Here is a 23,434-nt window from a genome sequence, read left to right as displayed (position 1 = left end):
TGTAATTTTACATAATTTTATACACGGAAGAAAAGAAGCAGCAATTTAACAATAAAATCAAGTGAAAGAATGGCAACAGATAATTATAATCAGAGCAGAGAGAACTAACCACAACCTTCAAACAGGCTACAGATCCAGAATTTGGGGACAAGGTCATAAAAATGGTGACCTCTGAGACTGAAGCCAGTAAGTATCATCAAATAATGAAATCAGCTGTGTGCAATAGTGACGTACCTGAAGATGTAAGCCTGTTGCTAATGAGAGAAGGACGCCTCCAAAATCTCATCAGACACTAAAAAACAAATAATCTGAGATAAACTGAGCACTAATTAATCATATCAATCTGTGGCAATGGCATAACACAGGTATGGAGGTCCACATGGAGAAAGAGGAGCCAAAGCGTAGAGCCTGTCAGTGCTTTTCTGCAGGACTGGGCAGGTGAAGGTGTGCCTTGGCCTCCCTGTCATCCAGCTACCGTGTTGGAGGAGGGCACCCCCTGTGTAGATGGTCTACTATCCACCCACTTCTGGAAGAGAACAGCTTCCCAGACTCTCCCACTGAGCATCAGGGCTCTAGGCCAGGCTGCCCCAGTATCTCGTCTGCCCTGCAGCTGTATTTCTCCTTATAAATTAAGAAACTTGCATTCACGCATATTATTAAGTCTCTGATGACTTTGGTAAGCATGACGAGTGCACCCAAAACCCTTTGCCCATGACCAAGGGTGAACCGATAGAAAAATTCATGCAATTCTGCTATGCAGTTTCTGAAACTGCAGACTGAGGACAAGGCAACCAATAACACAATGGGGACACATATCTGTGTGAAGTCACCTTGTGCAGCCATCACTGGGCTCTTTCCACTGCCCTTAAAGAAAAGGTACAGCAGCTGACAGCACTGGGCTCCAGAGTCAGACGGCGCGCTCTGAACAAACCCCTGCTCCATGACTTCCTAAGGTTTCTTCAACTTACTGAGTTTAGCTTCTTCATTTTTAAAATACAGATAAAGAAGGGATATGCCTAGGGGAGTTGTGAGGTTTAAAAGAGATAACGCATGTGAAGCACTTGGTACAATGCCTGGCACCTAGAAAGCGCTCGACAACTGTGAGTTCTTTTTTGTTACCACCATTGTCAGTATCTTCAGGGTTATTAACTATAACAATGGTGATAAACAATTTTGCTGAACTCATTGACCCCAGCAATATTCTAGTAGTTGATCTTCATTCACATCGATTTTCCTCTTTATCTGAAGCTCTAGAGACCATTTCCCCTTCTTAAGGCACAAGACTAATTCCAATTCAAGACCCCGAAGAACTTCTCCACAAGATCTTCAACCAGGGTGCAGAACCGCTCCACCTTCACCAGCCACCACCTGATCACACAAGCACACCAGCTCAATCTCATTCCCTGCTTCCAACCAAACTCATGAACCATTCCAACGAGCCTCGAAATTTCCTGCCCTTCTTCCTACCAAATTACTTCTTTTTCCTCCATTAAGTAAGAACCCTCCAACATTATGACAAGTTTACTACTTTCCAACTTCTGATGTAAAGACCTTAACATTCCCTTAGGAGATAAATACATACAGAGAGAGTCATGAGGGAAATGTAAATTAAAACCACAATGAGATGTCATTTCACACTCGCTAGAATGGTCCTAAGAAGAAAAAGACAGATGAAAAACAAATGTTGGCAAAGATGTGCAGAAACTGGAACCCTCATACGCTGCCGGTGGGAATGCAAAATGATGCAGTCCTTTTGGAGAAGAACCTGAAGATTCCTCACAGATTATCATACGACACAGCAATTCCACTCTTAGGTATATATTCAAGAGAAATGAAAATGTATGTCCACACAAAAACAAGTAAATGAATATTCATAGTGACATTATTCATATACAGTACCAAAAAAGCATTAGCAACCCAAATATCCATCGACAGATCAATGGATAAACAAAAGGCGGCACTTCCGTACTGTGAATATTATTCAGGATGAATAATATTATAAAGGAATAAAGTTCATTATAAAGAAATGAACTACTGACACATGCTTCAACATGGATGAATCCTGAAAACATTATGCTATGTAAAAGAATCCAGTCACAGAAGACCATGTTCTGTATGATTCTATGAAATGTTTCGAAAAGGTTAAGTTTAGAGAGACAAAAAGTAGACTGTGGTTGCCAGGGGTTGGAGGGGTTGGGAGGAAATGGGAAGTGACCATTAATGGGTAAGGAGTTTCTTTTGAGGGTGAGGAAAACGTTCATCAAATTGACTGCAGTGATGAATATACTAAAAATCACTGGTTGTACATATTATATAAGTGAATTGTATGCTACGTAAATTTTACTTTCATAAAGTTTTATGCAACAAATACAAGATAAATAAATGTTTGCCAAGCAAACAACAACGAAATGACCTAAAGAGGAATGCTGAGTCCCCGGGTCAGTAGGATATGAGAGAGCAAAACCAGCCAGCAAACTCATGAAAACAGGCTGAGGTGCTCCCCCAAAACCACAGACTACAAATCTATCTTTAAAAGTCACTCAAGTCAAACATCTATTAGCCTTTCATATGACTCCAAAACATTTTCACTGTCCTAGTTATAGACACTATAACCACAGTATCCTAGTTACAGACACTATAAGCACAGTATCATACAAACGGACATTTAATTTTTTTTGGTGGTCTGGCTAACTCCCGTATCATAACGTGTACTATATACACTACAGAGCAAGTCACACCTATCAAATTTGACTCATTTATACATTCAGTTAACACTTACTACTTGCCTACTATGTGCCAGGCAATGTCCGAGGTGTCAGGGATGCAAAGATGGCGGACACACAAGCTCTCCTCCCAGGGAGCCCACTGCAGAATGAGCTGAGAGTTACAAAGACAGGAGAACATTCTGACTCCTATGGCTGCAAATGAAATAAACTCCTAAAAATATGTTTCAATGACAACGATATAAGATATTCACAATGCACTGACCATGAACCCTGTAGTGCCCAGTCCTCTCAGAAGCAACCTACCTGTTGACATGCTCCTCCCAGTCCTCTGGCGGGGGAGGGGCATCCGCATCGGTCCTGGCGAAGATGACGTGCCGTTCACACTCATTCATCACACTGCGTGCCTTCTGATTGTCGTAGAGCGGCACAGGGGTGGATATGACTGTCTCCACGTCTATTGGGACATCTGATTCACTGTAAAAATGAGGAAATAGGACCAGCCACACATATTTCAAACAACATAAGTATTTAATGATTGTCCCATTGCCAAAATTGTCTCAATATAATCAGCTTTTTATCTATTTATTTTTTTTGGCTGCACCAAGCAGCTTGTGGGATCTTAACTCCTTGCCAGGGATAGAACTTGTGGCCCCTGCACTGGGAGGGTAGAGTCTTAACCACTGGACCACCCGAGAAGTCCTTAATCAGCTTTAAAGTATGCATAAGCACACTATGTCCACAGAAAACTATGATCCAAAGTTACCTTTCCCACATGTATCTAGATCTCTGTGACATGCTGGTATATGAAGGGGAAACACAAAGTTGTTTTAAATGAGCTTATGTAAAACTGACAAAGATACACAAAGTTGTTTTAAATGAGCTTATGTAAAACTGACAAAGAGTTATTTTTTTAAAAGACAAGTATATTCCATAAGCATACAGTTGATTGCCTAAAGGTGCTTTTCAATACGGTAGCTATAAGCCACATGCAAATGTTTAACTTACTAACAATTAAATAAAAAAAAAAATTCATTTCCTCAGTCACACAAGCCATATTTCAAGAGCTCAACAGACATGTCTGCCTCAGTTCAGTTCAGTTGCTAAGTCGTGTCCGACTCTTTGCAACCCCATGGACTATAGCACACCAGGCCTCCCTGTCCATCACCAACTCCTGGAGTTGACTCAAACTAATGTCCACTGAGTTGGTGATGCCATCCAACCATCTCATCCTCTGTCATCCCCTTCTCCTCTGCCTTCAATCTTTCCCAGCATGAGAGTCTTTTCAAATGAGTCGGTTCTTTGCATCAGATGGCCAAAGTAATGGAGCTTCAGCTTCAGCATCAGTCCTTCCAATGAATATTCAGGACTGATTTCCTTTAGGATTGACTGGTTGGATCTCCTTGCAGTCCAAGGGACTCTGAAGAGTCTTCTCCAACACCACAGTCCAAAAGCATCAATTCTTCGGTGCTCAGCTTTCTTTATAGTCCAACTTTCACATCCACACATGACTAGTGGAAAAATCATAACTTTGATTAGACAGACCTTTGTTGGCAAAGTAATGTCTCTGCTTTTTAATACACTATCTAGGTTGGTCATAACTTTTCTTCCAAGGAGCAAGTGTCTTTTAATTTCATGGCTACAGTCACCATGATCTGCAGTGACATTGGAGCCCAAGAAAATAAAGTTTCTCACTGTTTCCACTGTTTCCCCATCTATTGGCCATGAAGTGATGGGACCACATGCCATGATCTTAGTTTTCTGAATGTTGAGTTTTAAGCCAACATTTTCACTCTCCTCTTTCACTTTCATCAAGAGGCTCTTTAGTTCTTCGCTTTCTGCCATAAGGGTGGTGTCATCTGCATATTTGAGGTTATTGATATTTCTCCCGGCAATCTTGATTCCAGCTTGTGCTTCATCCAGCCCAGCATTTCTCATGATGTACTCTGCATGTAAGTTAAATAAGTAGGGTGACAACATACAGCCTTGACGTACTCCTTTCCTGATTTGGAACCAGTCTGTTGTTCCATGTTCAGTTCTAACTGTTGCTTCTTGACCTGCATACAGGTTTTTCAGGAAGCAGATCAGGTGGTCTGGTATTCCCATCTCCTTAAGAATTTTCCAGTTTGTCGTGATCCAAAGGCTCACAAGGCTTTGGCATAGTCAATAAAGCAGCAGCAGATGTTTCTCTGGAACTCTCTTGCTTTTTCAATGATCCAATGGATGCTTGCAATTTGATCTCTGGTTCCTCTGTCTTTTCTGAATCCAGCTTGAACATCTGAAGTTCACAGTTCATGTACTGTTGAAGCCTGGCTTGGAGAATTTTGAGCATTACTTTGCTAGTGTGTGAGATGAGTGCAACTGTGTGGTAGTTTGAGCATTCTTGGGCATTGCCTTTCTTCGGGATTGGAATGAAAACTGACCTTTTCCAGTCCTGTGGCCACTGCTGAGTTTTCCAAATTTGCTGGCATATTGAGTGCAGCACTTTCAAAGCATCATCTTTTTGGATCTGAAAGAGTTCAATTGGAATTCCATCACCTCGACTAGCTCTGTTCGTAGTGATGCTTCCTAAGGCCCACTTGACTTCACATTCCAGGATGTCTGGCTCTAGGTGAGTGATCACACCATCGTGATTACCTGGGTCATGAAGATCTTTTTTGTACAGTTCTTCTATGTATTCTTTCCACCTCTTCTTGATATCTTCTGCTTCTGTTAGGTCCATACCATTTCTGTCCTTAACTGTGCCCATCTTTGCGTGAAATGTTCTCTTCGTATTTCTAATTTTCTTGAAGAGATTTCTAGTCTTTTCCCGTTCTATTGTTTTCCTCTATTTCTTTGCATTGATTACTGAGGAAGGCGTTCTTATCTCCTCTTGCTATTCTCTGGAACTCTGCATTCAAATCAGTATATCTTTCCTTTTCTCCTTTGCCTTTCGCTTCTCTTCTTTTCACAGCTATTTGTAAGGCCTCCTCAGACAACCATTTTGCCTTTTTGCATTTCTTTTTCTCTCCAAGGAAAAAAAAAAAAAAAAAAGAAATGTCTACCTAAGGCTACCATATTAAAGGAAGCAGGTACAGAACATTTCTGTTACTACAGAGAGTCTATCAGGCAACGTTGGTCTAAAGTTCTAAATTATTTATACAAATTTTCCTTTCCTTACCAAGTCAACTGATAGCTAATGATATGCTGTAAAAGCCCGTGACTGTCTAAGACAGATCGCTGGCAACGCAGACAGACACCTCAGCTTACTCACTCTGTAAGGAGCCCACAACAGAAACAAACACAAGTGGATACCTGAAAGAAAGATCTTTTGTATTTTAAAACATTAATGAAAAAAATAAATAAAATGTTAATGAAATCCTAGTGCTGTGTTTTTCAGTCCAATAACTCTGTCACCCAAAATATGATGTCAATCACACTGGTCTACTGGCGATCTAGCAAATGTCACTTTAACTTTTTGATGCTACTGTATACATTCCCAATGGCTAGAATAATTATACCACTATAAAATGAAGTGAAATAATGTACAGCTGGATTTGGTGGTGGGTGAAAGAGCTGATTATCTTTTGTGGACCAGACTTTGGGCAAGGTACTTAGATGTATGCCTGAAAAAGAAGTCCTGGTGTCACAATTCCAACCCTATATTCTCGGGGTCCCTCCCAACTAATGGCACTACTGAGCCAGAAACATGAGAATCATCCTCTCTTCCTTTCCCCTTAATCCTGGCCACTCTTGCCAACTCAATACAGCAGGTCATGTTGGATCTACCCAAGAAATACACCTCAAGGCCATCCCTTTTTCCCCACTTGTAATATGCCTGTCCCATCAAGGCTGATGATCTCTGACCCTGACCACTCTGCAATGGTCTCCTAGCCAGGTCTTATCTATTCCACTTCAGCACTATCATCTATTCAACAAAAATTCAAAGTGATCTTTTTAAATATAAACTCAATCTCTAGCTTAAAATCCTTCAATGACTTCTCACCAACTCTGAGAATCAAACTCCTACATGAGGTAGCCCCTGCCAGCTTCTCCCCTAGCTCCCACTTACAACCCCATTGCAACCACCTTCCAGATCCAGTGGCCTAAAAAGAGCTCCTAAAATACACCAAACTCCCACTTACAGGGCCCATATATGGAGCTAGTCTGTAAGAGGAAGTAATTTTCTGAGTACTGAAATGACCAAGTCCACAAAATCTCACTTTAAGAAAATAATCATGAGATTTAAATACAGGAGTTTCAATGTTTGCAAGAAGCTATTACATAACTAAGAGAGAGACTTGCAATTCTATTTAAAAGAGCTCTTCAGTGATGCCCTTGATCAGAAGCATCAGGATTATGCTCAATTATTCTCTAAAATTACAGATCCTGCGACCTGTACATACAAAATAGGTCAACAAAATGAGGCTCTCGCTGGGAAATGAAATAAAAACCACCACTATTCTACATGTGTTAAACACACATGTCATGGCACTTCTAGCTCATTAACCCTCACTGCTGGATCAAAAGAAGCAAAGCACAAGATCTCTGTTTTCCAGCAAACCTAAAACCTGTGCTAGAGGTCAGATTGAGACAAACAAAAACAAACTCCTCCCCAAAAAAGTTTATAAAATTATTAAGGGCGTGATTTTATCATCAAAATAGAATATATCACTAAATCTTGAAACATCTTGTGTTCCAAGGTAATCAGAATGCCTTAAAGCTCAAAAGAATTGCTAAACAAGTTTGCACAGACCAAATGTAACTGTACCACATATTACATGGTAAGTTTATGAAGAAATTCCTGACCCTATTATGTAGGCGAGCTGAAAATATAACCAGATCTAAGAAGGATTAAGATCAACCCATGGTGACAGTTCCATAACAAGAGGGAAAGAAAAGTCTTGGGCATGTGCTCCTAAGCTTTGCAGGTGAATGGAGGGGAAAAACACACAAATTACCATAAAAAGGCCAGTGTTGGAGCCAGAACACTGGGCTATTTTAGGAATGAGTCTAATCCTTTGTGACAATTTTTAAAAGTCAACTCTTCCATCTTTTTCTTCCGTTTAAATAATCATCTTCAATTCCTCTTTCCACACAAGTCCTCTTATCCTAAATGCAATCGGCTGTTTGCTTTCCTTTGAACATCCTGCCTTCCTAACTCATTAGATGTCTTGAATCCAGATGTTCATCAAGAGGCCTGACATCCTCAGGATGGTTAAGAAGGATGCTGAATTAAACATCCCACCCCACCCCTAATCTCCCACAATAAAATCCACTTTAATCCCCAACTGATTACTGCCCAGTTAGGGTGACCGCAGCCCATAGGAGAGAAGGCCAAACTCACATGGTACTTTCGTGCTGCCTCCGAGGAGTAACAAAGAGCATGCGGGTGGGGCGGGCACTACTGGCATCCGGGTGGGCACTCCACGGCTTAGCATAGCTGTGATCCAGAAACACCAGGTCCAGTTCCCGCTCATGCACCGAGAGCTGGAAGAGCAAAGAGGTGCCCATGCGCCGCGCTGAAGTCTGGAAGTCCCTCTCCCCACCGCGGTGGGCCATGTCAGAAGAGGGGCAGCAGGTCAGAGAATGGTTATCTGCATGCTAGTCACCTGCGGTGAAAAGTTTCAGCTCAAGTCAATTCAAATGCTCTGAATTTCTTCCAACCTAGAACATCTTAATAGGCTTCTTATTTTAGTGACTTTCTACCATTGGCAGTTGAGTATTATATAATTACATAGTATCTGTCACACTGCAGACCCTTGCCCGCATCGGGAGGGTTCCTGGGATCCCACTCCACCACCCAAAATGGCTATGGCGCCCCCTTCATCCTCAGTCTCTACAATTCGGCCCATTGGGAAGCTGGAGGACTGCCTCACGTGGACAGATACCACACTTGCTTGGCCAGCGCCACAGTTTCCCAGGTGGGCGCAACGGGTTTTGCCAAACAAGAGGAATCACAAATAGTACTAATTCCACAGCTAAGGGTCTTGACGGCTGTGAACCATTCTCACTGAGCCGGAGCGTGAGCATTGCTGAAACAGTTGCGCAACGTGGGCCTCGGGGAAGCCCTGACCTCTCTTCTTTGTGTTAAACAAGTTTTGTAACTACTTCATAATGCTCTGGAGTTTTAAAAATCTACAAATGAGCGGTCCTCCCCAAAGCCTGTAACAAAATGCTACGCCGGGAAGGCCCCTCTCCCTCACCCAAGGCCCGGGTGGTCCCCGGGGAACCGCCCTCTACCCCAGGTACCCTCCGGGGACCCGCCCCCGAGCCTCAAAACCGCTCCAGCAGGCAGGCAGAGCTCATAATTCGCACTTCACAGACGCAGGCGCCGGCTCAAGGGGATGGAGTGACTTGGCCAAGGTCACCGAGAGTTCGCGACGAGGAGCCGCCTCGCACCCGCCTCCCGCCCGCCCCGGCCCGGCTGAGCGCCCGCGTCACGGCGGCCCGAGCCCGCCCCCGGCCCTACACGATCGTCCGACCCAGATCGCCAGGACCCGGGCTCTAGCGCTCGGCCCCCGCATGCCCCGGGAGCCCGGAGATCCTAGCCGAGACCCCCTGCCCGCTCCGACCCGGACCACGACCCCTCAGGCCCGCCATCCCGGCCAGGGCCGACTCTCCCTCACCCGCAATCGTCCGGCCGCGCGCTCGGCCCGGGCCGGATCCCTGTGCGCGTGCGCGCTACCGCCTCCACGCCCTGGCGCCCAGGGCACAGAGAAAAACGCGGAAGTGGATTCCAGCTGGGAAGGGAGGGGCGGTGAGCCGCAAAACCCGGAAACGATGCAGCTGCAAGGGAACCTCTGCTGCTGCTGCTGCTAAGTCGCTTCAGTAGTGTCAGACTCTGTGCGACCCCATAAACGGCAGCCCACCAGGCTCCCCCGTCCCTGGGATTCTCCAGGCAAGAACACTGGAGTGGGTTGCCATTTCCTTCTCCAATGCATGAAAGTGAAAAGTCAAAGTGAAGTCGCTGAGTCGTGTCCGACTCTTCGCAACCCCATGGACTGCAACCCACCAGGCTCCAACGCCCATGGGATTTTCCAGGCAAGAGTACTGGAGTGGGTTGCCATTGCCTTCTCCAAGGGAACCTCTGCTGCTGCTGCTGCTGCTGCTAAGTCACTTCAGTCGTGTCCGACCCTGTGTGACCCCATAGACGGCAGCCCACCAGGCTCCCCCGTCCCTGGGATTCTCCAGGCAAGAACACTGGAATGGGTTGCCATTTCCTTCTCCAATGCATGAAAGTGAAAAGTGAAAGTGAAGTCACTCAGTCGTGTCCGACCCTCAGCGATCCCATGGACTGCAGCCTTCCAGGCTTCTCCCTCCATGGGATTTTCCAGGCAAGAGTACTGGAGTTGGTTGCCATTGCCTTCTCCAAGGGAACCTCTACTTCTGCTTTATTGACTACGCCAAGCCTTTGACTGTGTGGATCACAACAAACTGTGGGAAATTCTTCAAAAGATGGGAATTACCAGACCACCTTACCTCCCTCCTGAGAAATCTGTATTCAGATCAAGAAGCAACAGTTAGAACTGGACATGGAACAACAGACTGGTTCCAAATCAGGAAAGGAGTATGTCAAGGCTATATGTTGTCACCCTACTTACTTAACTTATATGAGAGTACATCATGCAAAATGCTGGGCTGGATGAAGCACAAGCTGGAATCAAGACTGCCGGGAGAATTATCAATAACCTCAAATATGCAGATGACACCACCCTTATGGCAGAAAGAAGAACTAAAGAGCCTCTTGATGAAAGTGAAAGAGGAGAGTGAAAATGTTGGCTTAAAACTCAACGTTCAGAAAACTAAGATCATGGCATGTGGTCCCATCACTTCATGGCCAATAGATGGGGAAACAATGGAAACAGTGAGAGACTTTTTGTTGGGCTCCCAAATCACTGCAGGTGGTGACTGTAGCCATGAAATTAAAAGATGCTTGCTCCTTGGAAGAAAAGTTATGACCAACCTAGATAGTGTATTAAAAAGCAGAGACATTACTTTGCCAACAAAGGTCTGTCTAATCAAAGTTATGTTTTTGGAGTAGCCATGTATGGACGTGAGAGTTGGACTATAAAGGAGGCTGAGCACCGAAGAATTGATGCTTTTGGACTGTGGTGCTGGAGAAGACTCTTGAGAGTCCCTTAGACTGCAGGGGGATCCAACTAGCCAATCAGGAGGAGAAGGGGAGGACAGAGGAGGAGATGGTTGTATGGCATCACAGACTCAGTGGACATGCGTTTGAGTAAGCTCCAGGAGTTGGTAATGGACAGGGAAGGCTGATGTGCTGCAGTTCATGGGATCGCACGACTGAGCTACTGAACTGAACTGAATTGAGAACGCATGCAGGCCTTGCCTGCAGACAGCACAGGGTCCGGAGCATTGGTTCTTGCATCTTCAGCAGGGAAAGTGAGGGTGAGGGAGGAGGCTGGCTCCTGCGGCCCCTATTCTCGCTGTCCCCCACTGTTGTTTTGTAGGTTGCCTGGCCAGGGCCGGGAGGCAGGACAACCTACTTTCCACTCCACAAAGCTCATCCCTTACCTACCAGATTGTGTTCCTTAGGAATTTACTCCTTATGCTGCATGCCTGAAACTAACACAATACTGTAAAGCAACAATACTTAAATTAAAAAAAAAAAAAGAATTTACTCAAGAAACAGCCACAATAAAAATACATGTAAAAATTAAAAGTTGCTCTGAGCCTAAAACTGCTCTAAAAAAAAAAAAAACTATTAAAAATAAATAATTTGTGGAGTGCTGCTTGCTGGTTTCTGCAAAGATGTGTCAAGATGGCCCTACCCTTAAGAAGTTAAAGCGAGGCAGTGCTGCCCTCAAGGCAGAGATTAGACTTCGTGGTTGTACTTCGTTGCTTCAGTGGTGTCCATCTCTTTGCAACCCCATGGACTGTAGCCCGCCAGGTTCCTCTGTCCATGGAATACTCCCGGCAAGAATACTGGAGTGAGTTGCCATGCCCTCCTCCAGGGGAGCTTCCCCACCCAGGGATTGAACCTGCCTCTCTTGAGTCTCCTGCACTGGCAGGCAGATTCTTTACCTCTGCGCCACCGGAAAGCCCGGTGAAAAAAATGCATTATCATAAAAAGAAAACACTGAATACAGTATAGATTTAGCCCCCAAATGAGATATGAATGAAAACAGATTGCAGGAAAGGCAGGTGTAATAAACCTGTCATCGTGTGTGATAAACAGTTCAGTTCAGTCGCTCAGTCGTGTCCGACTCTGCAACCCCATGGACTGCAGCACGCCAGGCCTCCCTGTCCATCACCAACTCCCGGAGTTTACTCAAGCTCATGTCCATTGAGTCGGTGATGCCATCCAACCATCTCATCCTCTGTCATCCCCTTCTCCTCTACCTTCAATCTTTCCCAGCATCAGGGTCTTTTCAGATGAGTCAGTTCTTCAGGTGGCCAAAGTATTGGATTATCATCTTCAGCATCAGCCCTTCCAATGAATATTCAGGACTGATTTCCTTTAGGATGGACTGGTTGGATCTCCTTGCTGTCCAAGGGACTCTCAAGAGTCTTCTCCAACACCACAGTTCAAAAGCATCAATTCTTCAGTGCTCAGCTTTCTTTATAGTCCAACTTTCACATCCATACATGATTACTGGAAAAACCATAGCTTTGACTAGACAGACCTTTGTTGGCAAAGTAATGTCTCTGCTTTTTAATATGCTGTCTAGGTTGGTCATAACTTTTCTTCCAGGGAGCAAGCATCTTTTAATTTCACAGCTACAGTCATTGTGATCTGCAATGATTTTGGAGCCTAAAAAAATAGTCTGTCACTGTTTCCCCGTCTATTGGCCATAAAGTGATGGGACCAGACGCCATGATCTTAGTTTTCTGAATGTTGAGTTTTAAGCCAACTTTTTCACTCTCCTCTTTCACTTTCATCAAGAAGCTCTTCAGTTCTTCTTCACTTTGTGCCATAAGGGTGGTGTCATCTACATATCTGAGGTTATTGATATTTCTCCCGGCAATCTTGATTCCAGCTCGTGCTTCTTCATCCAGTCCAGCGTTTCTCATGGTGTACTCTGCATATAAGTTAAATATGCAGATAAACAACAGTGCCTGCCTGGCAAGTCAGTTGTTTCTGACTCTTTGTGACCCCATGGACTGTATGTTAGCCCGCTAGGCTCCTCTGTTTATGGAATTCTCCAGGCAGGAATACTGGAGTGGGTTGCCATGCCCTCCTCCAGGGTAGATAAAGTCTAAAAGTGATGAGTTGGAAAGTTTGGGAGAGAGAAGCTGGGAGATGGGAAAGGAGTGAAAGATGATGTAAAGAACTGACTTGGTAGATAATCTCTTAAAGTGAAAAATTCAAGAGATGTTATTTAAATATACTAGAGATAGAGAGGTTAATATTATTAGGATGACAGGAAAAGGGCAGGCTTTGGTTCATCTTTCACCACCCTTAATTCTCTTGCCCTGGCACTTACTTTGCTCTAGCATTCTGCTGTTTTTTTCTCTTTATGTCTGATCAGCACAGTGTATGAACTGATATGTTTTCTCTGCCCCTTCTTCCTTCCTCAGCACACCAAGTTAATCTTTTTTTTTTCATTCTTTGCCAATCGGGGAGGTGATAAATGGTATCTTATTGTATTTCTTTGCTTATTAATGAGCTTGAACTTTTTTTTTTAACATATTTTTCTTGTTTAGGGGACTTCTGAGTCCAATTTGGCAAAATGACAAATAGTATCTCATTGCATTTCTCTAATTAGTAAATAGGGTGAATTTGTTTTTGCATCTTTTTTTTTTTTTTTTAAATCTGTTTGGGCAATCTAAACTTTGCCCATTTCACTCTGGAGTATTCATCTTTTTCTTATTGAATTATAAGAACTGTTGCAGATGTTCCCTACCTTGATATTTGTCTTTTTTCTATACAAGAATCTTAAATTCTATGTGATCAAATCTATCAACCTCTTCCTTTACTGGGTTTGCTTTTGTGTCATGATTAGTTTGGAAAATCTTTCACAAAGCAACAAGCATTGTGTCATTGTTAGATTTCAAGAAAAACTGTCAGGAAGACTAAAAGCAATCCTGGCACCATAATGACACATCCAGTTTGTTTGTTTTTAATTGTTGTTGTTCTTTGAATGTTATACATGTTTTAGAATGCGTAGTAAGCTTAGTGCTAAATTGTTTCATCAATTAATACACATTTTTAAAACATTCATTAATTTTTATACTAATGGGACTTCCCTGGGGGTCCAGTGGCTAAGACTCCCCACTCCCAATGCAAGGGGTGCAGGTTCCATCCCCCATCAGGAAACTAAGATCCCACATACCCTGTGGCCAAAAAACCGAAACATAAAACAAATTCAATAAAGACTTTAAAAATGGTCCACATCAAAAAACAACAAAAAAAGTCAATAAGTTCGCATGCTGCAACTAAGACCCGGCACAGCCAAATAAATAAATTGACAAAAATTTTTTTTCATGCTAACTATTGGATGTAGTTAGATGTAGGTTATATAATGATCAACCCTAAAGTAGAAAAAGCTTAGGGACAACAAGAGCAATGACCTGCTCCATTCTCATTCTGAGAGGCCTTGAGAGCAAGCAAGATACCACAAGATTATATTGTCAGTGAGATTTTTCCTTAGAGAGTTTTCTTTAACCTTACAAACCCAGCTGGCTGGCATAGGAATTTGTTAATGAGTAAGCTAGTTTGGTTAAAGAAAGACTCATTATCTAAACCCATGTCCTCTTTAGAAAAAGGGAGGCCTCGATGTTTGCTTCCACATTAGGAAGGACTTCTGAAACATCACTGAAATCATCTTTGAGTTCCCTATTCCTTTTCTCAACTCACTTCCCTTCTCTATTTTCTTATGGAAACAGTGTGACTTTGGCAATGATTCAGTCCAGATATCTTGCTTGTATAAAGAGAACGTATTCCCCTTTTCCCTGATCTTGAAATTAGAAGAACAGTAAGAATGAGAGAGAAAAGAAAATGGGAAGGGGAAATGAAATTTAGTCAAGCTATTTTGTTTCTACAGCCCTGGTCACCTGAAGCCACTGGCTTCATCATGCCCTATGACTTCTTCGTCTTTCCATCCTCTTCATTCCTCTCCAGAATCAAGAACCACCGGCCTTTGTGACATCACCTCTGTTGCCAAGCAACAGACCTTACTCACCCTATAAGCCTTAGGAGAAGCCCCAGACCAAGGTGCTCCAGGCAGGAAGTTTCGCCTGAGAAGGACATTGAGAAGTAGGTGGGGAAGATGCTGAGGCTTATCATGCAGTCGGCCAAGATTAGCCCACCCCTAAGCCCCCCACCCAGACCCTGCGTGTCCGTGTACTTCAGAGGTAAGAGCCAGGACTCCCAAGAGGCAACATGTGTCCAGTGTAAACTAGACCCATTGGTGCCCTACTATGTAAAAGATGCCGTGTGACCAAAAGGCGAGGTAGACATCATCCGGGTCTTTCAAATTTATCATCCTTATTGCTATGATTTCTCTTAGTAGATGACTTAGTAGATGACTCCTCTGCCTTCATTTTTTCTGGTGAATGGCTACATGTCCAGCTCTTTGCAACCCCATGAACTGTAGGCTACCAAGCTCTTCTGTCCAAGGAATTCTCCAGGCAAGAATACTGGAGTGGGTTACCATGCCCTCACACACATATTCGTTCCTTGGGAAGAATCTCAGATTTACCAATTTAGGGGTTCTTTGCAGGGCTATGGACTGTTCTTTGTTAAAGATGTTTCTGGAGAAGACAAATTGTAGTGGATAAAGACCTTTCAACCCATTAGAGATGTTTTAGGATGTCTCAGGGTACACTGGCTTTACCGTTGGTTGTTACTCAACAGTAACAACGGAACCCTTAAATCCCGGTGCCTTAACACAGCAGAAGTTCACCTCTTGCTTACAACCAAGTCTAACGTTGGTGGTACAGATCAGGCAGCAATCCTGAATGACTCCTCCAAACAGTAGATTGGGGACCAGCTGCTTGTTGCTGGTGGCTGCAGAGTCACCACCAGGCATCGCTCTGCCCGCAGAAGGTGAGAGTGGACACTCTCGTGGGAAGCTTCGGGAGCCAATCCAGGCAGAAGTTAAGTATCGCTCCCACACTCCATTGGCCAGGACGAGTTATCCGGCCCCACCCTGGTGCGAGATGACTGGGAACTGTGTACCCAGGAGGAAAATGAACACATAACATTATCTGTCACATGGGGGTGATGTCACTCTTAACAAAAGGTGAGAAATTTGGAAAACTCCAAAGTTACAAAGAATCAGTGCCACATCACATCTGCCAATGTAGACTGGATGTTTTCTTAGAGAGTCTGACCTCTCTTTGCTCACTCGAACCTAGACTTTGAAACATGTCCTATAGCATATGCTGGCCCCTTGGTGTCTTTTCAGATGTCAAGAGGACAACTCGTGAGGTGGAGGGCAATCACCCCGTGTGGAATGAGGTAAAACACATCAGGGCAAGCCCAGATGAGACCATGACAAGCCCAGCATTCAGGCTGGGTCCAGACTGACTGTGCTCAGAAGTCTAGGGAGGGGACAGGGGCCTCCTCAGCCTTCCCATGGCTGGAGCATCTTGCCCTGTGAGCAGCCTCTGTGCTGAGAAGGCTGTGTGGGGTCTCAGGGCCACTGCAACCACAGCTGCTCAGAGCTTCCTCCCTCACCCTAGGGAGGGACTCAGCTTGTCCAACCAGCCATCCTGATGTTCCCAGAGACAGGGCTCACTCTGCAGGATCCCCTCTCATCTCCCATCCATCCTCGTCCCACCACCTGATTCCCAAGCCCCTTAACTACTAACAAGCCCCCAGTATAGTAGCTAAGCTCTAGGAGCTCAGGGAGGATGCCCAGTTCCTGGGTGAAGGTAACAAATGCCTCCTCTTAGGAAACTGGACTTGAGGGGGAGTCCTCAGTTCAAGAGAAACCCAGTGCCAGACCTTCACCTGCATCTTTTCTCATTTCCTAGAAGGATGGGAAGGGGGCGGGGTAGAGGGAGGGTACTGACTTCTCCGTGGCTCCCCTAGACGCTCATCTGGCACCTCTGGAACCACCCCCTGCAGAAGGACTCTTTCCTGCAAATCACCCTTCGAGACATGGGTTCAGTGAAGAAGGAAAGGTAAGGCTCCCCCAGAGAGAGGCAGGAGGAGCCTGATTCTCTGACCAAAGCTACAGCAGATGCTGTGTCTCCAGTCTCTAATCCATAACTCACTCAGATGCAAGGACTAGAACCCACTCTAGACAGCTAATACCAAAAAAAAAAAAAGGTATCAAGACTAGGATTATAGATAGACAGATCAAACAGAATTAGGAAACTGGGGACTCAGGAGCTTTCTGTCTCTTTTGAACACACAGGATCTCAAACCTGTTTCTTTCTGCCCAACACTGGTTTCTCATCACAGCCCCATTCCAGTGCCCTACTGAGACTGAGCTATGGCATCCCAGGTCAAAATTCCTAGGACAGAGAATTTGATTGGCCCAGTTTTGGTCAGATGCCCACCTCCTGGTCCAATCAGCTGTTCCTTAGCACAGGTCCTGTTCCAGAGGAGCGTGGGAGCAGAGCTTCTGGAAAGGGGCTGAGCACAGCATGGCAGAGCCAGTAACTAGGGTGCCCACTGGCAAGGAAGCCCCCAAGCCAATTCCCAGAGAGTTGCGAGTCCTGCGCCCTCTAGTGGGTGCTCCGCATCACCGCATCCTTCTTCTGTCTGGACAGCACAGCCTCAAGGAGGGAAAAGACATCCCGGGGTAAAGCTATGCCTGAGACTGAGAAGGACACCTGGCTCAGGATCTCACACCTGCTCCCTGTCTCCCCAGGTTCATTGGCATGGCCACAGTACTGCTCAAGCCCTTGGTGAAAAAACCAAGACAGATCCTTTTTGTGAATGACCTAACCCTGCTCAACCATTCCATGATGCCCACAGAGGTGAGTCAGGCCCCAGGGAGGGTGGCTGAAGGAGTGGGGGGCAGCTGATGAAGCTGGGCCATGCACTGCAGCAGTATCTCAGTGTCCCCCCCAACCAAGAGAACATTTTCTACCCTGGGGGACCCATCACACTTGTCATCATCTCCCCGAGTTACATGACGCTCTCCATGTACCGACTCACCTCTACCCTTCATCCACCCATTAAGATCAGTATTCAGCCAATTGTCTGCAGGTGTCAGCAACTGTGCTAGGTCTGGGATACAAACTTGAACGAAGCCCACATGTGTTGTCACTCACATGGCAAGCACTCCAGCACATGTGTACTGGGGTCTGTAAAGCTACTTCACTGAGGTCAGGAGGGAAGGAATGATTTCACTTGAGAGAAAATGAAAGGCTTTACAGAGGAGGTGATGAAGACCAACCAGATGAGAATAAGCAAATGCGATTTATTCAGAGCTTGCTATTAATATATAACAAGGGGCTTCCCTGGTGGCTTAGTGGTAAAGAATCTGCCTACAACGGAGGAGACACGGATTCGATCCCCGGGTCAGGAAGATCCCCTAAAGAAAGAAATGGCAATCCGCTCCAGTATTCTTGCCTGGGAAATCCCATGGACAGAGGAGCCTGGTGGGCTATAGTCCATGGGGTCACAGAAGAGTCGCACGACTTCGCGGCTAAACAACAACAACAGATGTAACAAGGGAGTCAGCACTTGGATTTGACAGAGACGCAAAGCCAGGCAGAGGAATGAGAAAACTCAATGGTAGAAAAAAGGGAAGACTTCAGGTATGTCCTGATGGGAGGCTGTTGATGTGAGGGGAGCTGTAAGTGGACCAACTAGAAGCTGAGCACCCTATGTGATTGCTTAGGGGTATATATTTGGCTTTCTCCCGTTGGCCCTGAGCTAAAAGTGGGAACAAAATTAAGGGATTCATTGGTTATTAATCAAGTCCTGGCTGTTTGTCGCTAGAGCTGGTGGTCTGACTTTCTATAGGTCCGACTCACAGCAAACTGACTTCCTGGGCTGGTTACTGTAAGTATCAGGTTCGTTTCCTGAGCTGATTGCTACAGAGTGTAGGTCAGAGTTCCACTTTTATAGATTAAAAAAATTTTTTTATGTGGTTTTATTTATTTATTTTTGGCTGTTCTGGGTCTTGGTTGCTGTGCAGGCCTTTTCTCTACTTTTTCTCAACTAGAGAGTAGCAAGGGCTACTGGTTGCAGTGTGAAGGCTGCTCATTGCAATGGCTTCTGTGGTTGCAGAGCACCATCTCTAGGGCACTCGCATTTCAGTAGTTGCTGCTCCCGGGCTCTGGAGCACAGGCTCAATAGCTGTGGTGCACGGGCTTAGTTGCTTCTCAGCATGTGGGATCTTCCTGGACCAGGGGTCAAACCTGTGTCTCCTGCATTGGCAGGAGGATTCTTAACCACTGAGCCACCAGGGAAGCCCTATAGATGGTTTTTAAGGAGAGCCGTGGTGGCTCAGATGGTAAAGAATCCACCTGAAATTCAGGAGACACAAGTTCAGTCCCTGGGTTGGGAAGATCCCCTGGAAGTGGGCATGGCAACCCACTCCAATATTCTTGCCTGGAAAATCCCCATGGACAGAGGAGCCTGGTGGGCTGTAGTCCATGTGGTCGCAAAGAGTCAGACATGATGGAGCGACTAAGCACAGCAGCACATGAGTTTGCCCAATGGATAGGAAAGAAAGACAGCCCCTGGCAGGAATATAAGGTGCTTGTGTGGAGGCTGGAGGGACAAAAGGCAGCCTGGCATGTTCAGGAGGGTGGGCTGCCTGCACTGGGGGAGGGGCCGAGAAGGCCTGACTGTGGGAGAGCGGAGATCGGGCAGCGGCCAGAGGCCGGAAGGAAAGGGTCTTGCGGGGTTTACGCAGATACGCTGTGACTTTACTCTGATAGTTTAGGGCACTTAGGGCGTTCAGGGGTCAATTCTGACGATGGCTGAGCAGTGAGGGCGCTTGGAGGCAAGAGGTCAATTGGGTGTTTGCTGGAGTTCCCACAAGGCGTCATGAGATGTTGGGCTAGCATCAGTGGTTCTAGACTGGTCCCAAGTCACCTCTCTCTCCTCCCCACCCTGCGGCATTCTGTTCTGTCACCACCACTGCCGCGCGCCTCCTCTGTTCTTCAGCCCCGTCCGCAGTGACCCATTGCTCTCTCCCCATCAGTTCATGACCTCCCTCCACCCCAGACTGCACAGTCCCCCCGGTGGGGTCCTGTACCATGGTCAGCATCACTCCACCCAGGATGGCTGGGTGTGAGTCCTGCCAGGATGGACCAGGTTCCAGTGCCGTGATCTTGCCGGGGATTGCAGGATCTTACAGCTCCCTGCCTTTGCCTTGCAGTGCACTGTCACCTTACAGGCAGCCCTTATGACCTACAAGGATATCGAGAAGATCGGTATGTACTTCCACGGGGCTGAGCCCTGCCCTTCTCCAACCGTAGCTGGATGGGCTCTTGGGGATCTTGGAGACCCAACCCTTGAGGCCTATAGGATTATGAGCTCTCCAGACACCTCCCCAGTATGTCTACTTGTCACCGTAGACATAAGACTCAGCCTCCAAGGGGCTGCAGAGAGAGGCAAGGATGACCGTTCCCCAGAGCATGCCCCGCCCATGTACAGTGAGGCCAGGGGTACCGAGGGTAGGTGGGGACCATGGAGGGTTCTGGAAGGGCATGTGCCCTTGCCAGGGCCTCTTGGCTGTGATTTTAGTTAGCACTGGGGACACTGGGGACAGAACGATGAAAGGGGGGACATGCCCTCAAGTATCCTGCTCTCCCCCCATGAGAGCCCACCCTGGGCTGTTTCCCCAGGCGATGAAGACCTCCTGGCCATAACAGCTCAAGAGGTGGCCAAGCAGAAGCTGATGTTTCCCAGCACCACAGTGCACAAGGCTCTGTCCCCAAAGCCTCAGCACTTCCAGGTGAGGCCCTTCACTGAGTCTCAGGAGAGCAGAAGAAGCACAGATCATAGATTCAACTGCAGAGAAGTTTAAAATGTTCAGTGCCTACCAACACAGCATTGTAAATCAACTATTCTCCAACAAACACTGAAAAAGTAAAATAAATTAATACCATTATGGTAAAAAAAAAAAAAAAAGCAAACCATAACATGAATGATTATTTTTTAGTTTATTGAAACATGTTTTATGTACCAGAATATGGTGTTTCTTGGTAAATATTCTGTGCACACTTAAGAATAATTTGCATTCTGCCACTGCTGGATCAAATAGTCTATAAATGTCCATCAGGTCAAGTTGATTGATTGTTGTTGTTCTTTAGTCTCTAAGTCATGTCCAATTCTTTTGCGACTCCATGGACTGTAGCCCACCAGCCTCCTCTGTCCATGGGATTCTCCAGGCAAGAATCCTGGAGTGGGTTGCCATTTCCTTCTCCAGGGGATCTTCCCGACCCAGGGATGGAACCCAGTCTCCTGCCTTGGCTGGTGGGTTCTTTACCGCTGAGCCACTGGGGAAGCCAAGTTGATTGATGGTGCTATTCTAATGTAATGATGATTTTCTGCCTACCTGTTATATCAATAGAGAGAAGAGTTTTTGCTTCTTTCTCTTTATACCTCTATCAGCTTTTGCTTCATATATTGTGAAGATCTGTCATCAGGGTATAAACAAAAATGCTTATAATCTTTATATGTCCTCGTCATTAACTGGTGCTTTTATCACAATGAAATACACTTCCTTACCTCTGGTAACAAATAAATAATTAAATAAAAATAAATAAAGTGTTCAGTTCTGTAAAAAGATCACAAGTATAAAAGACAAGATACTGGGACTTCCCCGGTGGTCTAGCAGCTGAGACTCTGCACTCCCAGTGCAGGGGCCCCAGGTTCAATCCCTGGTCGGGGAACTAGACCCACATGCCGTAACTGAGACTTGGTGCAGTCAAATAAATATTCAAAACAAACAGAACAACAGCAACTGAGAAATGTTCGACCCTATTCTGTAACAAGTCCCTCCCATTCAGTAAACCCTGTGTCCCAAAATGAAACCCAAACTGAACCCAAATGAAAAGGCAAAGAGGAGGTGACAGTTCCCTTAGGAAGAAACAGAGGGAACCAGAGCCTTCTCAGGGCTTTAGGGCCCCTTTCTATCGGCAGTAGATGCTTCTTACCAGAACATATTGTTCTTTCAGAAAAGAGTCCCCCTTGACAAATAGGAGCCTGGACCCCCAAAGTCAGTTTCCCCTGGTCTCTCCCCTGCAGGTCCGAGTGCAGGTGTTTGAAGCCCGGCAGCTGATGGGCAACGACATCAAGCCAGTGGTGAAGGTGGTCATCGGAGGCCACCAGCACCACTCACGGATCAAGATGGGGAACAACCCTTTCTTCAATGAGGTGGGTGGCCCATGCCCTTCGGAGCTGAATGGGGTACTTGGGTCAAAGGGGCCGGCCGAGGGCTAGGCATTTCCTGCTGGTGGATGGCAAGCTTGCTCCCCGACTCTGCTGCTTTTATTTGTTTGTCCCACAAAACTGGGCACAGATGGTCAAACACCACGGAGAGCATAGCACGTGGACACATAAGTGATGACGATGGGGCAAGACTACAGTGGACAGGGATGTGAGGGGACAGAGATCTGGGGAGACAGGAATCTGGGGGGGCAGGGCCTGGGGGATAAAGATCTGGGAGGGCCGCCGATGCAACCAGAAAGCGCAGGCCCCATGTAGAAGTGATAGCAATCCGGCCTCATCACTTCATGGCAAATAGAAGGGGGAAAAGTGGAAGCAGTGACAGACTTTCTTTTCTTGGGCTCCAAAATCACTGCTGATGGTGACTACAGCCATGAAATTAAAAGACACTTGTTCCTTGGAAGAAGAGCTGTGACAAACCTAGACAACTTCAATGTCTCTGTATTAAAAAGCAGAGGCATCACTTTGCTGACAAAGGTTTGCATAGCTGAAAGCTATGGTTTTTCTAGTAGTCAGGTACGGATATGAGAGTTGGACCATAAAGAAAGCTGAGCGCTGAAGAATTGATGCTTTCAAACTATGGCGCTGGAGAAGACTCTCGAGAATCCTTTGGATTGCAAGAGGATCAAACCAGTCAATCCTAAAGGAGATCAGTCCTGAATATTCATTGGAAGGACTGATGCTGAAGCTGAAACTCCAATACTTTGGCCACCTGATGTGAAGAGCTGACTCATTAGAAAAGACCATGATGCTGGGAAAGATTGAAAGCAGGAGGAGAAGGGGACAGCAGAGGATGAGATGGTAGGATGACATCACCGACTCCATGGATGAGTTTGAGCAAGCTCTGGGAGTTGGTGAGGGACAGGGAAGCCTGGCGTGCTGCTGTCCATGGGGTCACAAAGAGTCAGACACGACTGAGCGACTGAACAACAATGCTGACTTTGCCGCCGCTGGGGCCTCCCAACCTGGCATCATGATGGATGCAATAAGAACTCCATAAATAGGCACTGAATTAATTTGTGATTAGACCACCAAAGAAAAGAGAGAAGCACAGTGGGGGCAGGGAACAGAGGGTGGAGAGGACTCAGAAAAGTCTCCTGAAACCTTGAAGGAAGAGTCTACCAAGGGAAGAGGGACAAGATGGAGAAAGATAATTCAGGAAAAAGGAATCGTGTTCTCAGAGACCTGGAAGGAAGAAACAGTAGGGCTGGTTGGCAAAACTAGACATGGGTGGAGCTGGGATGGGGGGCTGGCTGTAGGTAAGCCTGCAAAACGTGCTGGGGCCTCATCTTGGATGGGACTTGAGAGCCATGGAGGGACTCAAGCAGGAGAGTGACAGGGCCAGGTCTGCTCTGGGGGGAGGAGGTTCTGGCTGCACCAGGGAGTGGGGGTGTGG

General features: G+C 46.0%; 2 protein-coding genes across 33 annotated transcripts in view; one reads left to right on the top strand and one right to left on the bottom strand.

Annotated features, from left to right (window-relative positions):
- Nucleotides 1-9,370, bottom strand: part of KANSL3 (KAT8 regulatory NSL complex subunit 3) — a 41,625-nt gene extending 32,255 nt beyond the window's left edge. For 6 of the 32 annotated variants that reach the window (XM_086328167.1, XM_086328162.1, XM_086328171.1 and 3 more), the window contains exons 1-3: nucleotides 9,332-9,370; nucleotides 8,050-8,314; nucleotides 3,030-3,200 (exon numbers count right to left, since the gene is read on the bottom strand). In XM_086328167.1, the coding sequence (XP_086184293.1) occupies nucleotides 3,030-3,200; nucleotides 8,050-8,264 (386 nt within the window). In that variant the 5' untranslated portion in view covers nucleotides 8,265-8,314; nucleotides 9,332-9,370. Of the gene's footprint in view, nucleotides 1-234; nucleotides 293-2,779; nucleotides 2,919-3,029; nucleotides 3,201-8,049 lie in introns of all 32 variants that reach the window. The other 26 variants (XM_086328187.1, XM_086328184.1, XM_086328194.1 and 23 more) reach the window with 14 other exon arrangements.
- Nucleotides 9,371-14,938: 5,568 nt separating this feature from the next.
- Nucleotides 14,939-23,434, top strand: part of FER1L5 (fer-1 like family member 5) — a 53,887-nt gene continuing 45,391 nt past the window's right edge. The window contains exons 1-7 of the mRNA XM_086328161.1: nucleotides 14,939-15,023; nucleotides 16,079-16,131; nucleotides 16,708-16,799; nucleotides 17,495-17,603; nucleotides 19,964-20,018; nucleotides 20,433-20,542; nucleotides 21,838-21,966. Of these exons, the coding sequence (XP_086184287.1) occupies nucleotides 14,939-15,023; nucleotides 16,079-16,131; nucleotides 16,708-16,799; nucleotides 17,495-17,603; nucleotides 19,964-20,018; nucleotides 20,433-20,542; nucleotides 21,838-21,966 (633 nt within the window). The remainder of the gene's footprint in view (nucleotides 15,024-16,078; nucleotides 16,132-16,707; nucleotides 16,800-17,494; nucleotides 17,604-19,963; nucleotides 20,019-20,432; nucleotides 20,543-21,837; nucleotides 21,967-23,434) is intronic.

This window comes from Bos grunniens, chromosome 11, assembly GCF_055505025.1.
Source record: "Bos grunniens cultivar Pamir isolate PY7600 chromosome 11, Bosgru_T2T1.0, whole genome shotgun sequence".
NCBI classification, from domain to species: domain Eukaryota; kingdom Metazoa; phylum Chordata; class Mammalia; order Artiodactyla; family Bovidae; genus Bos; species Bos grunniens.
The sequence above is the reverse complement of the archived record's forward strand: the minus strand, read 5'-3'. Positions and strand labels throughout refer to the sequence as shown.